The sequence below is a fragment of the Uloborus diversus genome, chromosome 3 (assembly GCF_026930045.1).
Source record: "Uloborus diversus isolate 005 chromosome 3, Udiv.v.3.1, whole genome shotgun sequence".
NCBI classification, from domain to species: Eukaryota; Metazoa; Arthropoda; class Arachnida; order Araneae; family Uloboridae; genus Uloborus; species Uloborus diversus.
The window spans coordinates 27,277,241-27,295,928 of record NC_072733.1 but is presented as its reverse complement, the minus strand read 5'-3'; the positions used below and the strand labels follow the sequence as shown (position 1 = coordinate 27,295,928).

At 30.9% G+C, this 18,688-nt stretch overlaps 1 protein-coding gene across 1 annotated transcript in view; it reads right to left on the bottom strand.

Moving 5' to 3' along the window:
• The window catches only part of LOC129218297 (zinc finger protein 43-like), a 101,400-nt gene that overhangs the window by 50,955 nt on the left and 31,757 nt on the right, over positions 1 to 18,688 (bottom strand). The window contains exons 4-5 of the mRNA XM_054852531.1: positions 10,793 to 11,060; positions 7,096 to 7,155 (exon numbers count right to left, since the gene is read on the bottom strand). Coding sequence (XP_054708506.1) covers positions 7,096 to 7,155; positions 10,793 to 11,060 — 328 coding nt within the window. The remainder of the gene's footprint in view (positions 1 to 7,095; positions 7,156 to 10,792; positions 11,061 to 18,688) is intronic.

The following is an 18,688-nucleotide window of genomic DNA, read 5'->3' as shown; positions in this document are numbered from 1 at the left end:
GGCATGGTCTTATGTATCATAGGAAAAAGATTACAAGTGGGGGAGGGGGGTAGGGCTTTTCAAAAATGGCTTTTTATGCTGCCGACAGAGAAATTGTCCGAACTACAAAAGAGACCCAAAATCTGAAGTGGCTTAGGGCCACGGAAAAGCTAAATCGCACCCCTGTTCCTCCCAAAAAAAAAAAAAAAAAAAAACTGCTAATGAAATGTATTACGTTTTAGGAGAGAATAAATAACAAAAATTATCTATCGGCTATTAAAACAAAATTTCGCACAGGGCCGCTAAAACTCTAAGCGCGCCCCTGGTGGCCTGTTCTCGCATGAGCGTATTGCATTGAGCTTATTTGTGTTGGCTAAAGACGGACTGGCAAAAAAATTTCTTTCACTAAATTTCTTCTCGAAATGAATATTGATCTTCTTTATTTAATTGTTATACTTTAGGATAAAAATATATTACTTTTTCACACTACATTTAGCTTTTAAGAAATCAAACAATGAATCTGTTTGTTACGTTAATGAAATACACTGTATTGAAAAAATGAATGGTTGGTGTTCTTTGTTTTTATAGGTGATCATCATCTGCTACAGCACTTCATTCTTCTCTCTGTAATAGATCCCATCCCTACACACTTGCAATACATTTCTTATTTTTTAATTAACAACCCAAATATTTACAAGAAATAATTTATGTGGCAGAACAAGGTTAGCTGGGTCAGCTAGTACGTATATAAAATACCATACTAGGATCCGCAATCTATGTCAAAATCAAGCACTCAGAGAGATGGGGTTGACACTCTCTTCCCTGCATGATTGACCAGACAAATTCAAACCCTATAATAATTTTTCTATAATCCAGCTTTCTGAGAATATTTTTCTTGGTTTTGTAAGATACTGCATTCAAGATTGTGGGACAAAATATAAGGCACCCAAAACATTAACTTCATGTTCGTTCTAAACATTTTCTCTTATTCATTCTATAACTTGCCTAAGAAGCAGCTTTCTGATGGAAAATAGACAAGGGCAGGGGTCAGAGTGGTGATTTTAAAAATTTTAGGACGCAATTTTGACAAAATTTTCGGACATTTTTTAGGAAAACAAAAACCAAGTATTTTTAAAACTTAAATATAATTTATAAGCTTGTGTTTCATAGTGGATGATTAAAAGCTTCAAATTCAATATTGAAAACTAGAATAAAATGCATTCAACCTTTTATCTTCAACAGAGTATCATATTCCTCGCCTCATATAATGACCCGTAGAAGTACATACCACATACCAGTAGGATAAATGCATGTCCAATTGCTTCTTTACTTGCCTTGTTGTTGTTTCATCAAAGTGAATCACAAAATGATTTAAAAAATCCTTAATTAGGAGTGATTTAAAGTAAGCTGCAAGTTCAAATTTTATTATGTACTTAATGAAATCAATTACAAAAAGTATCAAATTATGTACCATCAGATAATTTGATACTTTTTGTAAACTCAGAATCATCAAAAATGTCCCAGTAAATTAACAGATAAATCATTTAAAGATGCCAATGAATAATTTTGTTATGGCAACAAAAACTAAGAAAACCTCCACTTTCGAAATTGTATTTTGCAGTGAATTTGGAACAACAACTTTGGAATGCTTAATCATAATAAATTCATTTTCAAAAGAAGACAAAGAACAAGGAATTAAAAATACAGTTTGATTTTTCAAGCTACTTGTCAACTTCTTATGTCTCACCGTATCAGCATCAGACAATACCTACAAAAATCTTTGATTATCAATATTGGAAAGATAATGTACCAACAGAACAAAAACACTTAAAATTCATCCTTTTTTGCGTTTCCGTAGCATTTTAATCAAACAAATTACTACTTACATTTTAAAAGCAAAAAGTTAGTGACTAAAGGGTCATTTCATACAAAATGAGCAAAATTCACAAAAAAGTGGTGGCCGCATGGTAACAGATTTTTATGAAACTATTTAATGAAAACATAAAAGTTATATGTTGTTGCAATCTATGGAATAGGGTAATTAATCTGATATCAGTAAAATTTTCATAGTAAACTTTTAACCAAGTTTAAAAATCTGAAAATACTTCAGTTTTCTCATAATTAAGCATTTTATTTTTTAATCTCAATCTTTAAGGGATGCATCAGCTTCGATGAAATGAATACCCAATAATGTGCTAGGTATCATAAAAGAAATACCTTACTTTTGAAGTTGTATTTTAACTCCTTTGTCTTCAAAATCAGTTTTAAACTTAGTGACATTTTGTAAAATGATGATTTTCCCCTTCACATAGACACAAAAATTCAAATGAGGGAAAATTCAGACAACTTTGAAATTTTGCAAGAATATAGAGCTATGTTTCTACTATTTGCTTGAAGAAACTCAAAATTGGTTTTCGATTTCCAGACGTAAAAAAAAAATCAGAAAAATAGCTTTTCCTTTATGTTTTATGGGTCAATGCATACGAATTCGATGGATGGGTGCGCTCGACCATTTTTAATATTTTTGAAATTCATATCCCTAAAAGCTGCATATGAAAGATGTTTAAAACCACTTTTATTTTATCTCTCAACTGGACCTTTGATTTTTTTAGATGTCATCAAAAGTGATTTTCATGGTCAAAAATTGGACTTTTAGACCTTTGCATTTTGGCCAAAATCTATTTGAATTACATTTAAGAGTTAATTTAAGGCTTTGATGTTAAAGTGCACAAGCCGATAGTCTTACATGCTGAGTTACGTAGCTGTAAGTTAATAATTAAAATAATGGCAACAGGTTAATGTTCAAGGTCAGATGTAAAAATTTTACTCATTCCAAGGGGGGATGACTCGTGTAGGGGACGGAAACATAAAATGAAATACGGCAAAAACCAATCACTGGAACCATGCGGAAAAATGATAAAAATATAAATTTTTAGACCCCTGTAAACTAAAAGGGGATGGAATCAAAAATAAAATTTCTTGGCGAATTGAATATTCCATTCAAGTACTATACATGTTATGTATATTGTTTTTTGTATTTGGTTTGTAAAAAAGATACAGGTCTTTGAAATTGAGCAATTTTGCTAGTCAATTCACACACTAAAACAGAAATAAAAAGTGTGAAAACTTCATTGCACCTTCTTAGATTACGTACATTGTGCCCTGTATAATAGCACATTATACCAAAAAAACATATTGTAATTTTCAAAACAATTATTTTAATTTGATAACTTAGAAATATATGAATACGAATGAGTAGTTTATACTATATAGAACTTGTATGCATTGACCCTTATGTGAAATTACGAGAATTCAAAGAACTAGATAAACGACTGAATGATGCAAAAGCAAGTATATCTAACAATTATTTCAATTTTAAAAAAAATGTACTAAATTTTATAAAAAAAATTGCCAATAAAAATTATACATCAAGTAATATTAATACATAATAATAACTTCAACAAATGCATCAAAAGAAATGTTTTTTTTTTCTTTCTCTTTTTGCACTCCACAAAAAATCTTTCAATCTGGCTAAAAATTTGTGGCTAATTTTTTGTAGAAATATCCAGTTAAAGACATTAATAGTAATTTCATTAATATATTTCTGGTAGTTTCAGACAAATATCCTCTTTAATCAGTCATGTGTACTACAGTGACGGTCCATGTGGATTCAGTAACTTAAGAAAATCACTTATCTGGAAAATTATCGATGCATAATATCAATGTGTAGAAAAACATTACCTAGTCACACATAGTTACTATACATATATAACAAACAAATGAAATTATTGATGTTGGATTTAGGACTAATCTCTAAATTGTTTCTCTTCAAACATATGCTCATTTCACTGATGACTAAAATAAACGTGAGACAAGGAGTTTAGGTGTTCAATTGTTAATTCAGATAAAATTATGATAATTTCATATCTCCAAGACAGCTATGGGTGCTTCAATAAATTGTTATTGAACCTCACTTTCAAGATAGATAAGTTTTACTGTTTGCGATTGTAGCAGGCAGAAGAAGAAAATATCTTGCAGTCATAAGTAGATTATTGTATGTCGTATGCATACTTGTTCTGACGGATAATAATTTGATAGTTTATCAATGCTATAATAAGCACTTTTGCCATTGATAGTAGAAAGAAAAGCTAGCTGCTTTCCATTGAAAATTAGATTCATTGCGGCAGATGTTGTTTAACTGACAATTTTTATTTTGGAAGGAAAAGCTATAATTAAAATAGAAAAGAGTTTTGCGTCGTTATTGTGAATTAGACGAGATGGTCCTCTGCCCATATCTTTAAACTCAGTATGTTCTTAAAGAGCTGTTTTTTTCCTATATCACGAATGGAGAGGAAAATTCAACACAATAATTAAGGAAACATTTCAGCAAGTACTTCATAAACATGCTTTTCAGAAAATGAAACATGAAAGAAATGGTTAGTTTCACTAAACTTACAATAAAAAGAAGTAACTAATGAAATTTTACCTTAGTTCAAGTTACTCTAGTAACAAAAATACCCTGAATCCAATGATTAAAATTTAGCAGCATCTAAAAGACACTTCAATATGTTACGTAAAAAAAATTGAGTAAATTTAGAGCATTCCCACATTTCTAAAAAACATCTGAAATAGAGGAAAAAATGAAATTTTCGGAAATTTTTGATTTTTTAAAGTATGATTTCGTTATCAAGAAATTCATAAACAATTACTAAATTAGACCAGATAGTTAGTTATAGATAGTTTTTCAATCTGAATCATTTTTACTGTTATTTTTTCATTAAAGGACCTAGAAGAGTGATTTGAAATCTGAAGTAAATTGGCAAAATTTCAATCTTTGTTAATATCTCAGACTCAAAAAAAGATCCGAATAAATTTTACTTTGCTCTTTCCCAGTAGAGATGTTTGTAGAATGAGGAAATATTTATTTTTTAAGTGTACGTTTATAACCTATGGAGTTAGAGTCACGAACTTGCTGCAATGAAATCTGAAAATTTAGGCTTAGCGTAAGCATCAACTTCTAATTTCAATAACAAAGCAAAAAACAGTTTTTAAACTTCCATACTTTGCATTCCCTCATAGATATGCATGGATTACCTAAATAAAAATTTTCATTGAAATCTGTGACATGTCACCCACAGCTGATTTGCTCATTTCGCATGGAATGACCCTAAATTTAAAAATTATACGAGCAAGAAAAAATCCAACTTCACTGAAACACATAGCAAACTGACTCTTTGCACTGTAAGAACAAACTAATTCTAAAACCACACACAAGATAAGCACTGTAAAAATAAATATTACTTCTCACCAAGGGGCAAATCACTTAAATTTTGCACTTAATAAATTTTTTGAACCAAGTGTTTATATTTGGGTTCTAACATTGTTTTTTTTAAATAGCTATGATATTTTTCACCCCCCTTAATCCCCCTGTCTGCCATGAAACTGCAATTTGAGAGAAGAAGGGATTACCCCCCCCCCCCCCCCCCCCGGTTCACATATTTTCATTGATTTTCAAAGGGGAAAAAAATTAAAAGCATCAATCATATTCCTTTCCCCTAACTCTTTCTGCAAAATTTGCCCCCAGCTGTTTTTATTTTCTTTATTATTTTCTTAATATATTTTTTGCACAGAAGAGGAATGATTTCAAGAGTTACAAAGCATAGATTAAAACAAACAACTTTATATTGATCATGTGTGATTCGGTTAACTGCAGCCCCCCCCTCCCCTTCTCCAGAAAAAAAGCAGCAGCAGCATAGGTTTTTCTCCGTTTCTTTATTAGAGAATTTTTTTAGGGTCTATAAAGTTTATTTTATTCTAAAATAAAGGCATATCATCATGAAAAGTTTCATTTTTAGGTTGAATTATATTTTTCTGCATAAGTAGGGAATAAATAATGAAAATTTTAGGAATTTTAGGACAAAACTCGAAATTTTAAGATTTTTATGACAACTCCTACCCCTGCAAGGGCTTCCGGCAAAAGTACACTGTACAGCTTGAGGCAAGAAATATGACTCTTATGCTTCTTAAATTGTAAAAGTGAGAATGAGAGAGGCATTAATCAATAACAAAAGAATTTCTCTTTAGTACTTTCTTAGATCTGTCCAGTGAAAGCAACAAGTCTTTAAGCAGTGAAGATATTATTCATGATTCCTTATTTGTTGCATATTTAGTCTGTAAAGTGTTTATCTTTATGAAACAGTGAGACTGTCTAACCTTCCAACATCAAATGGTTTCAACTTATCTGTACTATGAGTATCGACCACCAGCAATGCTGTGAACATACTTTTACTCTTCTTTCAACCTTATTTTCCTTTCTGTAGCTTTTGCTTTTAAGACTTTTTTCTCAAAATGTACTCATGATAATTTAGGAAGAGGGCAGTGTTATTTGTGTGCATATTTTGGAGACAATGTTTTTCTGAATCATACATTACCGTATTTTCCTGCGTATTATCCGTGATGAAAATAATTCGCAGGTCTTAAAATTGACCTGATGTAAGAAAATCTTCTTATAATCTGCCACGGCGTATAATCCAAAGATTATACAATTAAAAAAATGAAATTTTGATTTAACATACAATTTTAGCAACTAAATTAAAAACATGATGAAGTAATAACTTTTCAGATTTAATCAAAACGAATAAAAAAAAAGAATGATTTCTTCTTGAAATCAAGACAAAGGAGCAAATGGTCTAATCTTGTGTGGAAGGCTTCGTCCTTAACTGTGTGCTGTTTATTTTACATAGCCTGAATCGAGTAAGAGGAACATTCAAACAATGTAAAATAAACAATCTACAGGCAGTGAAAGAACATTTAAGCTATGTTAAATAAACAACATACAGGCAGCAAAACAGCCTTAATAAGTGAATCTTACTGTAAATATTGAGGTTCAATGCACTGTTGTTGAGAAAAAAAATCAGATAATTCGCGGCAGTGTATAATTCACACCTCATTACCTTTACACTTTTTAAACAAATAATTGGCGGATTATACGCAGGAAAATATGTTAAATGACAAAAGCAATATATTATGCTGATATAACTTGGTGATAACACAATAAATGTATGATGCATTAACATTTCAATTTAAAAGAGAAATTTTAAATGTTTTTATCCATACCTTTTAAACGCTTATTCCTCACATGCAAAGGTTCAGCCAAGAATGTAATGCTGCCATTTTCTAGAAAAATAATTTTAGAGCACATAAAAATTAGCATGCATTTTCTGATAGTCTCAATGAAAGGTACGAAAAATTCCTGATTATTTTGCAACAACTATAATCAGACAGGAAACAAGCACAATCAATTAACATACTTAAAACATCAATAACTATTTCAGCTATTTTAATTATAGAATAAATACATCTATCTTTAACCTAAAGGTCCAAAACTCTGGATGATTATAACTGACATGCAAAGTTGAGATTTACAAAGCAACGAAATGAATACATTAATAAAATTTAAAATATAAATTAAAATTACAATGTTTTATAAATAATTGGCCTTCATGAAACATACTTAACATCGAAAAAATGAAATAAGATGAAAAAAATACACTTTAAATACACTGATTATAGTGACTTTGATCTTTCTGATAATTCAATTTGCAAAGTTAGCCAAAATAAGGGTTTTACACCATGTGGCATTCAAGAAACTAGAGTGCTCAAAAACACGTTTTTTTTTTCTCTCAGGCAAATTTAAAAGAGCTTTGTAACATTTTTGATCTTTCTTTTTTAAGTAACCCCTTATTTTTAAGAAACTTCCTGAAGAAAGTGTTACAATAAACACTAAATTACAGTATATTTATCTTCATGAATCAAAATGCATCCCACCTTTATAAAGTGATATTATCATTCAAAATTCTTTTTAGACAGAAAAGAAAATCTTATTAGTCAAGCTTTTGATTCAATTTTTCGTGCACTAGACTGTCGATTCTCAACAGCTGGTCTTCGGACCGGCACCAGTCTGCAGGATAATTTTACTGGCAATCACAGACAGTTACTTGCACTGCTACACTTTTACATTAACTTGTGATTACATTTTAGAATTTCCTCTATTTTTCTCAAAGTTTGATTTTTCCTTGCATAATAAGTAGAGTAACTTAACTCCACATTTAAATATTTGTGTTAGAAATATACAATAATTATGTCACATTTAATATGATGAAAATGCCATATTTAATTTATACAATAGTTTTTAATGCACAGCAAAAAAGGTTTTTTTTTTTCTGAAAAAAAAAAAAAAAAGTCATGGATTCGCGAATTTTTTTTATGCATTTGTATGGGTCTGCAGGTAAAAAAGGATTGAGAAATGTTCCACTAAACCATTACTTACTAAATGCACTAAAACATTGGTCAGAACTTATCTAGGTTTTATCAATACTTCCACACATACTTTTGTATAATGAACACAATATACCAAAACACAAGTAATAGTTCTTAGGTTTTACTTGTAAATGCCTTTAGTGTAAAATTAAATTATAACTAAAGTGATTATGGTCATAGGTAATGTGAACTGAGAGTTGATACACCCTTGCTCAAGTCAATGGTTTTTATTGAAAAAAATAAGTTTATAACTCTCAGTACAGATACGTACATAAAATAGTTGGGGAGGGTGGCCCAAGTGAAGAAATTATAAATAAATATATGATTAAATCCTATACTCGCTTTGCCCGAAGGCACATTTTTAATTTCAATAATTACGACCTTAAATTCAATAAAGAAACATACGAAATGACTATCGTAGTTTATAGGTGGATCGTGTCAGAATAATGTAATATTATTGACAATAAAAAAAAATAAGCTGGTCTTTGACTAATCACAAGCTACAAACATTTTTTTTAGAAATAAATCATTTTTAAAAAATTTTAAGCCTGATTGTGCCATGCCGCTTCACTGGAGCTGTTTAAAACTTGGGGGTGCTCATGTAAACACAACATACGTACGTATGCATCGCTTCTTACACACCATGGAGGAGGGGGGGGGGGGAGCACACCAAGGCCTACCTGCTTTGGGCGACCTACCCACTTTGGGCCACCCTCCCCTAAATCTTTTCTTTAATTGGTGATAAATAAAAAAATAACATACACTGAAGTGACAAAAGTCATGGGATACGTCTTAATATCGTGTAGGTCCTCCTTTCGCCCGGCGAAGTGGAGCAACTCGACGTGGCATGGACTCAACAAGTTGTTGGAAGTCTTCTGCAGGAATATTGAGCCATGCTGTCTCTATAGACGTCCATAATTGAGAAAGTGTTGATGGTGCAGGATTTTGGGCACGAACAGACCTCTCGATGATGTCCCATAAATGCTTGATGGGATTCATGTCGGGCGATCTAGGTGGCCAGATCATTCGCTGGAATTGTCCAGAATGTTCTTCAAACCAATCACGAACAATTGTGGACCGGTGACATGGTGCATTGTCATCCATAAAAATCCCATCGTTGTTGGGGTACATGAAGTCCATGAATGGCTGCAAGTGATCTCCAAGTAGCTGAACATAAGCATTTCCAGTCAGTTTGGTTCAGTCGCACCAGAGGACCAAGTCCATGCCATGTAAAAACAGCCCACACCATTATGCTGTCACCATCAGCTTGAACAGTGCCTTGTTGACAATTTGGGTCCATGGCTTCGTGGGGTCTGCGCCACACTCGAACCCTACCATCAGCTCTTAGCAACTGAAATTGTGACTCATCGGACCAGGCCACGGTTTTCCATTCATCTAGGGACCAACCGATATGCTCACGTGACCACGAGAGTCGCTGAAAGCGATGTCGTGCTGTCAGTAAAGGCACTCGAGTCGGTCTTCTGCTGGCATAGCCCAAGGAAGACAAATTTCGCCGCACAGTCCTACCGGACAGGTCCCTCGTACGTCCCACATTGATTTCTGCGGTTATTTGACGCAGTGTTGCTTGTCTGTTAGCATTCACAACTCTACGCAGACGTCGCCGGTCTCGGTCGTTAAGTGCACGCGGTTGACCACTGCGCTGTCCATGGTGGGATGTTATGCCTGAAATTCGATACTCTCGGCACACTCTTGACACAGTGGACCTGGGAATGCTGAATTCCCTAACGATATCCGAAATGGCATGACCCATGCGTCTAGCTCCAACTAACATTCCGCGTTCAAAATCTGTTAATTCCCGTCGTGCGGTCATAATCACGTCAAAATCTCTTCACATGAACAACTTGAACAAAAATGAAAGCTCTGCAAAAGCACTGCGCATTTATACCTGTTCTACGCGATGCTACTGCCATCTGTATATTTGCATATTGCTATCCCATGAATTTTGTCACTTCAGTGTATATAACAATAAATCAATTTAAAATTGAAATATATTGCATATATTGCAGTTTTTTTTCTATTCTGTGACAGTTACTTACATTTTAATACTTAAAAACATGAGATTGGGACATCATCATTTAATTCCATACTGAGATTTGTTACTAAAAAAATTTCTTATTAGTTTAATTTATACTTTTTTAGAATTTTTTTTATCCTTTAAGTTTTTAAATATTTCCATGGTACTGCAAAATACCATCAATATTCTTAAAATTCAAGCAAACTTTTAAAACTGCTCAATATGCTTAATAACAACACTAGATCATTTCATTCTTGATTGATATTTATACATGCTTTTCAATTCATCATTCTTAGTACATAAAAGGTGTGATCAAAAATTAAATTCAAAAAATATTCAATAAAATTTGAATCATAATCATACACCATTAAAATAAAAAAAAAAGTCCACATAAGAATGCTTCAAGTAATTATGTTCTACTTTTGAAACTTAAGTATGGCAAACTAAACCTAAGCTCACCATTTGCTTCTTCAGCTAAGTCCTTTATGTGAGAAAGTAGGTGAGCTTTTATTTTGAATCTCGCTCTGGTTTCATTTCCAAAGCTCTTAAAAATTTGAGTGCATCTGTCAGGCATCAAAAAACACTTAAATGAATAATTTTTTCTTATTTCATCACAGCTAAGCTCTGAAAACATTTCTATTAACATTTTCTCTGACAAGGATTTAATTTGATCAAAATTTAACAGTTCAGAACCATTAGATTTTTTAGGTGAGCTGCTGCAGTTAGCCTGAAAAGTAATAAAATGACTATAGTTAGATTTTCCAATAAAGAACACTTTTTTATAATTTACAATTTTCAATATAAGAATAGTATTAATAAAAAACCCATCATTGTTACATTTCTCAAGTTTTGAAATTGAGAAAGAATCCAGATTCAAAAGAATTATGAATGCACATGAATAAAACCAAAATATTATTATTAAATTTTAAGCATTACTTCCACTCCAATAACAAATGATTAAAAAAATCTGCTAATGATAATAATGCTTCATAAAAAAAACAAAATGTGTACTTTTTGTTTGGTCTTCTTTCTATTGCTCTTTGTCTGTCATTTTCCCCTTTCTGACTTTTTGATTATTTTCTTCTTTTCTTTAAAAAAGTGTTGTTTTATTTTTTTAATGAGGGGTTGCATAATGCAGGGGTTTCCGAACTATTTGGCCAAAGGGAAATGCTTAAAAATTTCTCGAGACTCGAGAGGGGGGGGGGGGGAATCCCTCCCCCCAATGAATATAGCTAATCATACAAATTGTAGTTCAGAATCACAGGCATATTTTTGCATTAGAACAAATTGAAATATGCCAAAAGTGAAATTTCAATTAAGTATTATTACAGTATTCATAGTCTTTAAAAACAAGTTTTAAATTTGGTCTTAACAGTGCGATATAATCCAATTAGTTTCTCCTTGAGGGAAAAAAGAAACAAAAAGGTGTTGGAAAAACTACACTACATTACGTATATAAAGAGATAAACGGCGACAGGAATCTATCAAGCAATACTAAAAAATTTAGAAAAAAAAAATTCTTTGCATGCCATACAAACTATCTCCCCAAAAAAAAAGGAAAAAGAAAAACTCCTGACAAAACATAAAAGAGATTACAATTTTAAGAAACTAGACCCCAAACTTCCCTAAAACTTGATAGGAACCGATTGTGCCTTACTGTGCAAAACTCTGTTCTGAAACTATTTGTAATATCATCTTCCTTCAGTTCTAAAAAATTTCAAATTCAGTCAAAAAGTAAAGGTAAAGAAATTAACTATCAGAAATACATTTTATTTGACAGCTACTATACAAGCTTTAATCTTCATAAAAATCATGCTTTCATGTAATACAAAATAGGGTGCTAACTGCTGCAAACTAATTCAGGAGTAGGAAAGTTTCTAATGCTTCAATTAAAAAGCTCTAAATATTTATCGATTGATAAAAGCAATTAGAAAAGATATAGCAAATGCTAAACATATATATATATATATATATATATATATATATATATATATATATATATATATATATATATATATATATCGCTAGCATTTTCATATGCTTTTTTACATTGAAGTATTAATTTTTTTCCTTTCCCAAAAAGATGTTGAGGGTTTTTAACTATGTATCCCTTCATAATATATAAGCAAGCTTAATGTTTTTTCCCCCCATGAAAGGAAAAAATTGAATTAGCATAAAAAGAATACCAATGCAGTTTGCTAAATACCTAAATTAGGTAGACTTTAGAGCCTATCAAAGTGCATCTAAGAGAAAATTATGCATTTTTCAATAAAAATTTGTGTTTCAAACATTTCTGTGAGAATTTACATATATAACGGTGCCCCCCCCCTGTTTTGAACCCCATATTATAAATGCAACAGTGACGACCAGCTAAAGGCTCTGGGCCCAGCTAGGCTGGTTCTAGTCAGATTATTAGTCCCCAATGAAGATCAATGGCTCTCCCCACTGAAGCTACCTCCCTGCTCAATACCGCCTCTTTCGATAAGCTGTTCCAAGTGAATACAGCCCACTGAAGTAGAAAGTTCTTCTAATTTCCAGGTGAGCCTGAGATTTAAATAGCTCAAAACAATAATCCCTTGTCTTGCTTTACATGTAAAAATTTAACAAATTAACATCCTTAACTTTGATAAATTTAAATAACTGAATCATGTCCCCTCTGACTCTCCTTTGCCCCAGGCTACGTTACGAACATCACAATCTAAATCTGAAAGTCTCCTTACTAATCTAGAAGCCCTCATTTGAACCCAATTCCTTTTTTCCAACGAAGAACAGCATACTCCAAATGAGGTCTTATCAAACTCCTAAATAAAGGCAGAAAAACCTTCTTAGATTTGTTTGAAATAGATCTATTGATAAATCCAAGCATTCTGTTGGCTTTGTTACTTGCAATGCTGCACTGTTGACTAAACTTGAAATCCTGATTTATTAAGACATCCAGATCAAGAACATTTTCTGCCTGACTAATGGCCAAACCCTGTGAATAATAACTTGTACGCTTATTTTCATGACCTAAGTGTAACACTTACTACAGAATAAACTTTAGCACACATCGAAATCAAGTAAAAATACGATGAAAAAACCTTTCGCAATAATATTTTATATTAAAAATAAATGAAATATTAAACAATGCTTATTTCTCTAAAGTTTAACATTTTCTTAAAAATCTACTATCAATAATTTAATAACTGCTCAAGTTTGAAAGAAAATATAAATGAATTTGTGTCTGTGTATGTTGAACTTGCAATTATTAAAAACACTGGTTATAAAAAATATCTTTACTCTTTTCGATAAAAACAATACAGTGTAAACAAGCTGTTTTGTGACGCTCCCCAGTCGGAACTGTAAACATTTCTTTCCTCACGGAAGAAATAGGAGTTGTTTTAGTGGCGCTCACAGCGCTATTACATGAAGGAGTATGGATACCCGGAAGAGTGTAGATACATCAGCACAAGATATTAAAATTACAAATAAAATATGCTAATTTGGTATATTAAAACACCTCCAAACTTTAAAGTACTTGAAACATTTTAAGGACACAAAAGGATTGAAATCTCAACTCAAAATGGCAATTTTTAACTCTGATCTGGTTGTTACCAAAGCTGAAAAGGGTGGGAAATGGTTGTTCTTGACAAATCATCCTATGTTGGTAGAACTAATAATTTGATTTCTTCTGGTCCATCTTTTGAAATTTCTTACGATCCTACTGATACGGAGTTAAAAATTGTTTCTTCTGCTGTCAAGTCAGTTCAGTCTATTCCTTTAAATGTTTAATGCTCTGTTATTCAATCAATTGATAATTGTTCTAGATTTTATGCTTTACCCAAAGTACATAGAGTTGGTATTCCTTTTAAGCTGATTGTTTCTAATATTGATATGGCTTCTTAAAAACTATTAAGTCTCTGTGTTTTCTGCTCTTGGAAGTCATAATTTATTCACTATTAAAAATTATGTTGATTTTGTTAAAAAAATTCATAGTTTCATTCCAAATAATGCTTTTATGTTTCTTTTGATGTTAACTCTTTCTTTATAAATGTTGCCCAGAAGGTTCATTGTTATGCCTACAAAGCCGACTTTCTGAGTTTTATTTCACATCTAATTAAATACAGAATTTCATTTTCCTTACTCATTACTTGTCTTAGGCAATGTTCTTTTGTTTTTAATCGGAAATTTTATCATATGTTAGTTGGTCTTACTATAAGAAACCCACTTAGTCCCATTTTTAGTCATATTTATAGGCATTATTTTGAGGATAAGCTGTTCCAAAATTGTTTCAATTTACGTTCGATATGTTGGTGACTAATTTGTTCTAATAAACCATGATCATTTTAAGAATGATAAGGTTTTATCTTTTTAAAACTTCATTGATCCTTATATTATGCAGGGTGTTCCGTTTTAAACTGCAAGAACTTTATTTTCGTAACTGTTAGTCCTAGATGTATACTTCCAACTGCAAAAATTTTCAAAATGAGATGCAGGGTTAAGATATTGAAAGTTTTAAGTAAAAATAAAAATGAGTCAGAAAACAGAAAATTTAACTTTTTATACGGACTTTCGGTCCCATAACATATATTTAGAGAAATAATCCCCATTGAAAAATAATTCCAACACAAAAAGTTCGAAATTAGCACAACTAATATTTACCGAGATATGAAACGCAGCGTTTTGTGACTTACACCACTTTTCACTTGCCGTCAATAACACCTTCTGGTTGAAAATATAGAGTTTAGCAAGAGTCTGAAATTACATGTGTGCATAGAGTGATTTTTCAAATTACTTGAGGTTTTGTAGTGTGTTTTTGCTTATCACACCACAACATTTGCATTTATTTTTGAACAGCAATGAAAAATATAAATACCTCGTTTTATTTACTATGACGACCTGTCATTTTTCTGAAAGAGCAATAAGTTCCAATCTCATCTTCTGTATCTCCCCTTAAAACTTTAAACTGGAATATCTCCTTGAGTTTTGGTCGCACAAATGTCAAGCTTTTTGTGTTAGTAATAGTTTTCAATGGAGATTATTTCTCTGAACATTACTTAGAGAACCTAGGGCCCGCATAAAAAGTTACATTTCATATTTTTTAACTCACTTTAACTTTTGCTTCAAACTTTCAATACCTTAACTCTGCATCTGATTTTGAACATTTTTGCAATTGGAAATATACATTTAGGACTAACGGTTGCGCAAATAAAGGTCTTGCAGGTTAAAACAGAACACCCTGTATATCTCTTGTGAGAAAGAACAGAATAATTAAATTTAAGGCAGTAGCTGGGTTTCTATGTTAAATATGCCCTTGCAGCTTTTTCGACTCATACTTAGGGGATTATTTTGGTGTTGAATAAAAATAATTTAGCCAAATTTTCAGCCATTTATCTCAAACAACAATATGAATTTTTTGAAAAAAACCTGTTTTTTTATTTTAAATTTTTTTTTGTAGTAAAATTAAAAATTAATGTATGGTAATTTTTTTCCTCATTCTTAGGAATAAAATAAATGAAAAATTACTATAGTCACAATTTGAAATGAAAAACCAATTTTTGGCGACAGAAATAAAATTTAAATATTTTTTTTCAATGCTTTTCTGAAAAGTGTCACTGACCAAATTTTGTCAGAAAATGTCATTTATACTCCTCTACACTCAGGAAATTTTCCAAATTTTAATATTTTTTATTACCAAAAAATTCATTTGAACTAAGTCAGTAAAAGATCATCTGCTAAATAAAAAAGAAAATTAAAAAAAATAAAACAAATTTAAAAATATGTACTATTTTACCAGAGAAAAATTCTAAAGAAAACCATAAAAAAAAACCAAGACATACCCTTCATGAAAATATTAGGAATGTGAAAAAAATGATTAAAGAGTTCTTAAACAAATATTATTCAATGGTAAATTGTACATAAAGATGATTATGTAGTTTTTTCACGCTGTTAGGAATAATTTTTCCCTCGGGATCCAATAAGGGCAAAAATTTCAAATATTGAAGTAACTTTGTTATAGTTTAGATACCATTTAACATAATTATTTTAACTGACAGTTGATATAATAATTTTCAACAATTTATGATTTTTTAAGTAAGGTTAGTCTTTGTCACTGTCTTCTTCACAACGACATTGACTTTCTCATCAATGAACAGACTCAATATTTGTGCAGGCTTTACTATTTTTGCCAAATATCGAGCATTAGACAGAAAATAGTATAAGCCAAAATCAAATGACTGAAGCTGAATCATATTTAGCTGAGATGATGAAGATGGAACGATTAAACTCCATTACGTTGAAATCACACCTAGTTATTATAAAACTTGATATCGCGACACATTAAGTCAAAAACATACGGTTACTTTCTTCATTATCGGTCACATAAAAATGATCACTGGGTTTACTCAATATTATTGTCGTGACTGTGCTAATCATATATTTTCTGTCTCATGCTTGATATTTGACGAAGACTAACCTTTTTTAAAAAATCATCACAAATTGTTGAAAATTATTACATTTAATGTCAGTTATTTAGAAAAAAAATATGTTAAACAATGTCTAAATTATAAAAAAAGTTACTTAAATGTTCAAAATTTTTGTCTTTATTGGATCCAGACTGAAAAATTATTCAAAATAGCATGGACAACTTATATAATCGTCTTTATGTACAATTCAGCATTGAATAATATTTATTTAAAAACTCTTTAATCTTTTTTTTTTTTTACATTCCTAATAACTTCATGTCTTAGTTTTTTTTCTTGTTTTTTTATAGTGCTTTCGAAATATATATATATTTTAAATTTTCGTTTTTATTTACTTTACTTACCAGACGATTTTTTACTGACTTAGTTCAAATGAATTTTTTGGCAATAAAAAATATTTAAACTTGTTTAAATGCAAAATTATGAAAAAAAAAAAAAAAAAAACTTCTAAATTTTTTTTTTGTACTGTTCCATCATTTCGAAAAATTCGAAAAAATTCCTGAGTGTAAAGGAGTATAAATGACATTTCCTGACAAAATTTGGTGAGTGACACATTTCAGAAAAGCATTGAAAAAAAAAAAAAAAACTTAAATTTTATTTCCGTGGCCAAAAATCGGCTTTTCGTTTAAAAATTACGACTATAATAATTATTCATGTAATTTATTCTTAGAATAAGAGAAAAAATTACCATGCATTAATTTTGAATTTTACTATTAAAAAAAATTAAAATCGAAAAAAGTTTTTTTTTTTTTTGAAAAACTTGAAGGTCGCTTGAAATAAAGAGCTGAAAATTTATCTAAATTATTTTTTTTTGACACCAAAATGATCCCCCAAGTGTGACTCGAAAAAGTTGCCAGGGCAGATTTAACATAGAAACCCGGCTATGGCCTTTCTTGATGTTTTCGTTTCTCGTGCCAAATTTGGTTTTGAAACTACTGTTTATCGTAAACCTTCTGCTGTTTTTTACCTCCTTACAGACTATAGTCTCATCTCCCTAATCAAAAATATTTGCTTTTAATACTTTCGCGTATCATGCTATTAATATTTGTTTGGCCACGGAACTTCTTAAGCTTAATCTTAAAGCTGTGGCAATTGTAGAGACTATTAGCCTACTTTGTTTGATTCCATTTCCAAAAAAATTACGAATAAATCTCAATCTCATGTTCTTAACCAAACTTTCATCACAAATAATTTGGTTGTTTTGCCATTCTTTCCATCTGTGAGTTATAAGATTGCTAAGATTTCAAAATGTTTCCAATTCCACGTAGTGTTCTGTCCTTATTATAAACTTTCGTTCCCTACTCTTAAGCATTACATTCATCTTCTTACTTGTGGAAATTATAAAATTAATTGCAGTTGCAATCTGGCCTATATTGGACAAATTTGGCGTGCTTTAAAATTTTGCTTGAAAGAGAATCAAAATTATGTGGAATTGCAACAATTAAATAAGTCTAGTATTATCCAACATTGTTGGCATTTGAATCATATTTTTGATTTTATTTCTTATCAATTAACCCAAAAATGCCCCAATTCATCAGATCTTGAGTTTTGGGGGATCTTTCCATATTTTGAGAACTAGTTCTGACTTTGTTAACAATCTTAAAACTATCCCTTATTTTTCTACTGCCTGGCTTCCATATTTATAATTTTGTCTTTTTCCTATTCTTTTTTTTTTAAATCTATTTTGCATATTTATTTTTATTATTTTTTCAATTCATTTTTATCTATCTAGCTTTGTTTATTTTTAATTTGTTTTTATTTTTATAACGTAGTTGACATTTACCCTTTTCTTCTATTTATAATTATTTTTTCTTTTTCTGTAATTTTTATGTTTTGCAGAGCTGCCATAAATTAGTAGCTGAGTTTTGCGCATGGTGGGGGATAAAACGATGCA